Raw genomic sequence first — 8,631 nt, forward strand, 5'->3', positions numbered from 1 at the left:
AATCTGGCAGCACCTTGTGACTTGGGGAGATATATTGATAGCTAAGCCTAAAGGCCATAGGCACAACTGGGGCAAGGTGGGGCAAGGGACAGGCAAGGAAAGGCAGCAGACCAGTGCAGATCTGCGGGACCTAGGGGTTACCCACACCCACCCACCTCAGTCCTTCTCGTTAGGGAAGTGCAGTGAGTGGGGTGGCTGTTTACCAACCACAGACATTCACGCCCAAAATGGCCTCATTCCACCTCTCCTTTTTTCTTTTGTGATGAACACAGGGCTTGAGCCAGGAAACCTGGGTTTGAACTGAAGCCCCCCTCCAATTACTAGGCAGGTAGGCTTTCCTCAATTTTCTCATCTGTGGACTGGGGGATGCTAATGACTTAACAGGGAAGGACCTAGAAGAGGGACAAGCTCAGTCACTCTTAGTTGTGGCCATGGGTGTGCGGCCCACATGCATTCAGAGTGTGGTGTGGGGCAGGCACAGGGCATAGGCTATGGAAAAGACAGTTGAGGCAATGAAGACATAGGAGGCCAGTTCTCCTGAGCACTGTGGGCTCACTTTATTTCACCAGTAGCACCTGATTGCTTCTTCTACTCCGTGAAGGGCAGAAGAGCTTCTGCAGCACCCCAAACAGGCCAAGGACAGTGCCCACCAGCAACATCAGTTTTAGCCCCTGGAGGACAGAGTCCTCCTTCCCCTTCCAAGCCTCCTCTGCTTCCTGCTGTTGTCTAGCTTCCTCTCTCCGCAGAACCTCCAGAGTATCCAAATTGGGCCTGGGGTTGAATCGAGCCATGAACTCCTGCTGCACGAAGCACCTGTAAATGGCTGGCTGGAAGACCTGCAGTCGCCTGCCGCCACTGGAGGGGTCCAGGACAGTGCTCACGTCCTGGCCAGAGAGCTGGCCCTGCCAGGTCAGGGGTGTGCTGTCGGATTCCCAGATGATGGGCCTGCAAAGGAGGGCAAGGTCAGCTGTAACACCCTGGGAGAAAAGGGACAAATATCTGAAGGAGGTGGAGGCAGCAGCACCCTCCTCCCTAGGAAAGAGCAAACAGCACCCACTCTGAGGAGCACTATGCAGCAGTGAGCAATGGGAGAGTGGGGCACAACAGCTGGGAGTTTTTGGATCCATACCGCATACTGAGCTGGCTACGTGGCCAAAGGCCTCCAGCTCTGTGAGCTTCCATTTTTCCATCTGAACACTGGGAGTATAGTAATTGTATCTACCTCAGAGAATTATTTGGAGGAATTAGCAAGAATGCTCTGTAAATGTTTTGTTCCCCCGTTACCTGCCTGGCCTCACTTCCTCCTCTTCCCCAGTCACACTGGCCGCCCTGATGTTCCTCTGACAAGCTGGGCATAGTCCTGCCTCAGCGCCTTCGCCCTGGGTGCTCCCTTTGCCCGGAATGCACTTGGCTCCCTCACCTTCTTTCAGTCTTGGCTGAAATGGCATCTTCTCAGAGATGCCTTCCCTGACCTCCTTATTTAAAACTTCTACTTCACCCACTCCCATCTTCCCTTCACTGCCTTTATCACCATCTAAAATATTGAATATTTTGTTCATGTGATTGATTATTGCTCTTTCAAGGCAGGAATCTTTTTCAGTTTTGTTTTGCACTGCATTCCAGATACTAGAACAGTGTTTGGTTTATAAATACCCAATGGTAACTGAATAACACTGTAAGTGAATAATGTGGAAAGTGAATAACTGAACCAGGCATTTAACACTCCCACTGTGGTGAGAAACAAAGACGACACTCAGACACACTTAGGGCAAGGCCAATAATCATACAAGGAATAACTAACATCTATCAGTGTGGAACAGTTTGTCAGATGTTGTTGCCTCGCCAGGCATTTGCCCCCTTGGGCATCACAATTACCCTGTCAGGCCAGGGCTAGCAAGACCTCTGTACTGAGATGGATAGTGTCCTCCCCAAATTCATGTTCTAACTGAACCTCAGAATGTGACCTTCTTTGGAAATAGGGTCATTGCAGTAGTGTTGGCCCTAAGTCCAACATGACCTGCGTCCTTATAAGGAGGAGAGACAGAGAGACACAAACACGCGGGGCGAACACCAAGTGATGATGGAGGCGGAGATTAGAATGATGCAGCTATAAGCCAAGGAAGCCCTAGGATTGCTGGCCACCACTAGATGCCAGGAAGAAGCAAGAATCCTACCCATCACGAGACAGCTCATGGCCCTGCTAACACCTTGATTTTGGATTTCCGGCCTCTAGGACTGTAAGAGAATAAATTCCTGTTGTTTTCAGCCACCCAGTTTGTGATACTTTGTAATGGCAGACCTAGCAAATTAATACAACCCCTATTCTACAGATGGGGAAACTGAGGCCTAGAGAAACACCACAGGACAAAGTCACACAGCTGGAAAATAGCAGAGCTGGGGTTGGAACCCAGGCCTGGGTGAACCCAGGGCTTGAGCCAAAAACCTCACACAAAGTGCCATTCCACTCAGCTCTCTAGACACATGGGCTATTCTGGAAGTTTCAGCAACCTCTCTTCACTCTTCCTTTGAACTCCCAGTGACTGGCACCTGGGAACTCCTTGTCTGGCAAATGACATGAAATATATGCCCCCGTCTAGTTGGGAGGACGAACTCATAGTACTTTCCTGTGGTATTTTTTAGGGAGTGGGTGTTATTTTTATACTTAAAAAGGGAGGAAGAAAGGAGGAAAAGAGACAAAACAATATGAGAATAAGAGAGGAATAGGAGCCACAGCCGGGATAAACAAGGAAAAGAAAACCTGAAAGGGGTGGTGAGGCCAGATCCTACAGAGCCCATAGCTGCAGAGGGTCCAGAGGTTGCGAGGGCTCTCCCCTTGCAAGGGAGGGGCTGCTGATGGGGTGCATGGGAAAAAGGGCAAGGGGACTCTATGACATATGTGAGATTAAGGGTCTGCCATCTCCCACCACAAGTCTCCTTGGTCAAGGACTGCATCCCTCCCAGCTGCAGTTTCCCCATCTATAGATGGCCTTCCTTGGAGCCCACAGCTCCTGGGGCCAGGACGAAGGGATGGAAGAGGATGTGGTTTGCAGAGTTTGCTCAGGGCTGGCCCCCATTGAAACAATGAGTGGTTCTAGTTCTTATTACTGGGGTTGCAGCAACTGGAATGGGGTAGAAGAGGCCAATGGCAAGACTCCCCAGGGACTTCAGGCAGGAAGACAAGAATATGCGTGCGGGCTGCAGAAGGCAGGCTCTGGAGGCCAGTGGAGAGAGACTGTGGGGCTGACCCATGCAGAACCCCCCCTTCTCTGCACAGATTAACCATGAAGGCTTTCAGACTGAGGGAGCCTGGGTAGGGACAAGGGGAGAGCCCGTGCACACTTCCATCACCTGTAGATCGATCCTAAGGGGCAAGTGAGCCACGCAGATCCTGACTCCTCACTGAGCTCAAAGCTGTCAAAAATAACGTTCTCCACATCTGATGTTTTACATTGGATATAGCAGGCTTCTATCTGCATCTCAGGCCGCATGCGCCTGGTCTGAAGACGAGCACTACCCAGGTAGATTGAGCAGGGTATGGGCTTCTCCAGGGGTTCCTGGATGTAGCAGTACCCTAGGCGTTTCCGTTCACCTGGCTCCCCACAGCGGTTACAGTCCTGCCAGGGGTCCCAGTGGGTGAAGATGAGCTCCTTGTGGCCAAGTCTCAGGGTCTCATTCTGCAAGGGCTTTTGGCCCAGATCTCTGTGCGTAATGTGCAGGGTGCTCACATCCTGGAAGTCAATCTCATACTGTACCACTTGGATGCCTTCCTTGTCAATACAGTTGTAGAAGCCTGTCTGGGATGGCAATGGATTTCTAATGAGAATGCCGCCTTCAGGCATTGTTTCTATGTTCGAAACACTGAAGGCAGGGCTGGACCAGTTGGTCCCATCTTGCAGGAAGTAGTACCACTGTGCCCCAGAGGAGTTGCAGTACAGAAGGACATCATTGTTGGAAAGAAGGGCCCGCTGGCACTGCTTGCCATGGGGACAGCTGATGGAAACATAGAACCCTGGCAGTGGGACCACAAAGCTGAGCAGCAGCCACAGGGTGGTCAGCATGGTGGACTGGGACTGTGGCAGTGGGCTGGGCACCACAATGGACATTGTGAGGTCACCCAAGACACTCAGGCCTCAGCCCTGGGCAGCAGAATGAACTGCAGTACACCCTATGGGTGTGTAATGTCATGTGTAATGTCATTTGTTTTGTGAGAAGTTAACAACCCTATTTAATTTCTCTTGTAAGCCCTCCACTTTGCTGGGGTAGGAGAAAACTTAATTTGTCTATTTAGGATTTCCCTGCAACCCCCATGCTTTGGCATTAAAATGTAACATGTAAACATTCAACACACTCTTCCTGAACACCTACTATGTTCTGGGCACACTTTTTAGTACTGGGGATGGAGAGGTGAATAAATCCTCTGGTTACCATTCTGAACTCCTACCCCTTCCCTCTAACCCCTCCAGCCATGCTGGCTTCCCTGCTGTCTGTCCCCTGAATACAAAGCGAAGGGCTCCTGTCTCAGGACCTTTGCACATGCTGGTCTTTCCACAGACTCTGCATGACTCAATTCATTTAAAAAAATAAAAATAAAAAATAATAATAAAAATAAATATTTTTCTCATTTTCCCCCTCCCCAAATCCTTTCCTTACTCCTTCTTAGTCCTGAAATTAAAAGTAGTTGCTGTGCAGGCTTGATCTGCCTTCATCACTCATTCCACAACTGTTTACTGATTGCCTCCCCTGTGCTGGCTGTTCTAGTGACAGCCGTGAACAGGCTGCACAAGGCCTCTGCTCTCCAGGAGCTCACCTTCTAGTGGAAGAGACAGATAAAAATTAAATATATAACACATATCACCAGATGCAGTAGATTCTCATTATTTATAGTAGTTTTTTTTTTAGAAAATGAAAACTTTATTTTTTTTTTTTAAGTCACTGAACTAGCAAATACTGAAACACTGCTTCTAGGAGAAATACAGGGTTAGTGTCTTATAAGCCTTTGGTCATAAGTTTTTTGTCAACTGACCAACATATAACCTTGGCTTAGGTGTGTTTCTGTTTAAAGACACTTTATTTAATATATACTGTTGATTAGTTAATATTGAACTTGTAGCCAACAGTTATAACTCATGCCTGAATAAAACTTATCTAACACATGTATTTTCTCCATCTGACACATTACAGACTTCTTGCACTTAGGAGCATTAGGCAGCACTTCAGGCCTTTGTTTGTGAGCCATTTTTATACAGCAAAATCACACACACACCCCTCAAAGAAAAGGAAGAAATGCAAAATATAGTGACACCAAAAATACTGTAAAAAGGATACTTAATAGTATGAGAGCTAAAACAAAAAGATAGAATGTCACCTCATTCAACCTTAGTTGGGATGGTGCATTGTTAGCTGACTCAATTTTTTCATCACTCTGTGCTTGTCTGTAAATGACTATAAAAGCACTGCGGGTATTGATTTTGGGGGTTACAAATACATTTAGTGAGTAGGTGAATTCACAAGTATGAAATCATGGAATAAAGAGAACCAACCATAATAACTGCTAAAGAGAGAGGTAGAGCCAGGAAATGGGGATAGAAAGGGAAAAGTTGTGTGTGGGTGTGAGCTATCTTAGGGGGGGATGTGATCATCCTGATGGCCTGTCTGAGCTGCTCTGAGAAGATGAAGCTTCATAAACACCTGAATAAACTGAGATAAAGAGCCACGTGGATATTTGAAAGAATATTCCTAGGAGAGGGCTGACCCCTGACATGGCTGTCTGTTTAAAGGCTGCGAAGGCGGAGTGACTGTGGAGTGGACAAAGGAAGAGTGATGGTAGGTGAGGTCAGAGTTCATCGAGTCTTTGCTAAGATACCCTCCTTCCTCTTTCCCTGGCTCCTCAGAGCTGAGGGCTCTCTTAGCTATGCCCTTGCCCCATGTGGGGGCCTCTACAGGCTGTATGTGGCTTAAGCTGTGTGCTGAGACTCTGAAACTGCTGTTTTTATGGTCACCTTGCTACCAACACCACCACAGGAGTGGCACATGCCCTCTGCTCTCACATCCTCTCTCCTCTCAGAGCTATAAAACCATCTAGATTTTTTGTCTGCCTCCCAGGACCTTCTAAAGCCCCTCTATCTAAGCCACATTAACATCTATAGCCCTATTGCTTCCTTTTCATCTCCCTACCTCTCTGCCTTTCTCCTCAGCCCAGGTAATCTTTTCTAAACAGGCAAGCAGGGCTATGAGGGGACTATGAGAAAGCTCACTTCCAACTTTCATTTTATCTAGGTGAGAAGTCACAAACTGGATGAAAAAAAGTCTTAATGGGTCTTGTAGAGTGTTTTTAGAATATTTAAATTAGTGACCAACATGTAAAATCCAAGAGAGTTCATACAAGAATCCAGATTCCTTGCTATTCTGTAAGTAATGTAGGTGATATTTCTGCTTACTGCTATAGTTGAGTAGCTTTTATCAGATTAACCCTCTTGATAATAACAACTGCAGAATTTAAGATAACATTATTCATATGTCTAAGAGGTGACAAGTTGAGGATTTTGAATCTATATAAAAGAATCAAATGAAAATACTATAATTAAAAAATAAAATTTGTGAAATAAAAAATTCACTAGAAAGGGTAATAATCTATTAGACACAACAGAAGAGAGAATAAAGAAAATGAAAGATAGGTCCATAGAAAAATAGCTATACTGAAATATGCAAAGGAAAAAGACAGGAAAAATACAGAAAAGAGTGTGAGAGGTTTATAAGACATGGTGAAAAATTCTAACTTTTATGTAAATAGAGACTCAGAATAAAAAAAGAGACAGAGACATAAGCAATATATGAAGAAATACTGAATGAAAACTTTCTAAGACTGATGAAAGATATCAAGCCACAAATTCAAGGTCTTTAGTCATCTGTGGTGGAATGGCCACCAACCTACAGATTTTTGTGGGAACCCTTAAGATTCCTACAAAAGGGGAGGACAATCACTCTGGAGGTTGAACCTTCAGATGAAGAGAAAATATAAAGGCCAAGATCCAGGATAAGGAAGGCATTCCTCCTGATCAACAAAGACTGATCTTTGCTGGCAAGCACCTGCAGTATGGACATATTGGGTTGGCCAAAAAATCCATATGGATTTTTTCCATAAAATAAATGATATATTTTTTCATTTTTACCAATAACTTTATTGATTTGGATATTTCGAGTACGTAGCTATCTCCTGGGTGGTATAAAATTGACTGTTCTCAATTAATGTCTTGATTTGATTGCTATCAATTTCAACTCTTCTACCCAACCATGGAGCATCATCCAGCAAGAAATCTCCAGCATGAAATATTGCACTTTTGACACATTTGATCAGTCACAGCACTTTCTACACACACTGCATAAATCTTCTTTTGCGTTTCAGTTGTGGTTTTACATTTCTTGAAATAGTAAGGCATAATATGCCAAAGATAGTGTATTTTCTTCTATCTTCAATATTAAAATGGCTACATGAAATTCATCAATTTTGATACGTTTTTAAAAAATGCATGTTGATATGCAACTGTTACAATACAGTCTAAAAATTGTTTAAAGTGAAGTTAAAGACAACTAAGTGCTACTACAGCCATCTTACAGAAGAAAACTGGTGTAGTAGCTATATTAAAAACAGAAAGTAGACATACAGTCAAAAGTATTAATAGAGACTAAAAGAGACATTTTATTAAATGGTCAATCCAACAGAAAAAACCAAATGAGCTTTTTGGCCAACCCAATACTTTACTTGACTACAACACTCAAAAGAAGACTACTTTTCATCTTGTTTTGAGACTTAGTGGTGGTGCTAAGGAAAGGAAGAAGTCTTACACTACTCCCAAGAAGAATAAGCATAAGAGAAAAGAGGCTGAGCTGGCTGTCCTGAAATACTACAAAGTGGATAAGAATAGCAAACTCAGTCATCTTTGCCAGGAGTGCCCTTCAGAAAAACGTGGTGCTGGAGTTTTTATGGCCAGCCACTTTAACAGACATTATTGTGGCAAATGTTGTCTAACCTGTTGCTTCAATAAAGTGAAAGACAAGTAATTGTATATGGGTTAATAAAAGACAAGAACTAAAAAAAAAAAAAAGTCTTCAAATCCCACACAGGATAAATATAAAGAAAACCACACCTAAGCACTTCACAAGAAAACATTAATAAAGACCAAAGAGGAAATTTTAAAAATGGTCAAGGAAGGAAAGATACATTACTTTCAAAGCAACAGTCAAAAGACCCCACATTAACTTAATAAAAAATAATGGAAGCTGGAAGACAATGGAAGGACATCTTTAAAGCACTAATGGAAAATGATTGCCAGTCTAGAACTCTATATATAGAATTCTATATACTACAATGAAAACATCCTTCAAAGACGGAGGCAAAAATAAAGATATTTTCAGATGAAAACAGAGAATTCACCACAGCAGAGCACACTAAAAGTAATATTGAAGAGAATTCTCCAGGCAGCAGGAAAATGATCCCAAATAGAAGCAATGTAGTTCAGGTTAAAAAAAAAAAAAAAAAAAAAAAAAGCACTGGAGGAGTAAAATGTAGGTAAAACTAAATTAATATTGAGAGTGTTTTAAAATAATGTGTCATGGGGCTTAAAATATACATGA

At 43.8% G+C, this 8,631-nt stretch overlaps 1 protein-coding gene and 1 pseudogene across 1 annotated transcript; one reads left to right on the forward strand and one right to left on the reverse strand.

Annotated features, from left to right (window-relative positions):
* Positions 1-533: 533 nt before the first annotated feature.
* FAM187B (family with sequence similarity 187 member B) lies at positions 534-4,058 on the reverse strand. The gene is made up of 2 exons (XM_054589023.1): positions 3,349-4,058; positions 534-945 (listed from the first exon to the last, which is right to left on the reverse strand). The coding sequence occupies exons 1-2, from the start codon at positions 4,056-4,058 to the stop codon at positions 558-560; spliced, it is 1,098 nt and encodes a 365-aa protein (XP_054444998.1). The 3' UTR covers positions 534-557.
* On the forward strand, positions 4,057-8,058 carry LOC129083026 (ubiquitin-40S ribosomal protein S27a-like; annotated as a pseudogene).
* The last annotated feature ends 573 nt before the right edge of the window (positions 8,059-8,631 follow it).

Source organism: Pteronotus mesoamericanus, unplaced genomic scaffold (genome assembly GCF_021234165.1).
Source record: "Pteronotus mesoamericanus isolate MK-2021 breed Mesoamerican mustached bat unplaced genomic scaffold, CSHL_Meso_final scaffold_165, whole genome shotgun sequence".
Classification (NCBI taxonomy): Eukaryota; Metazoa; Chordata; class Mammalia; order Chiroptera; family Mormoopidae; genus Pteronotus; species Pteronotus mesoamericanus.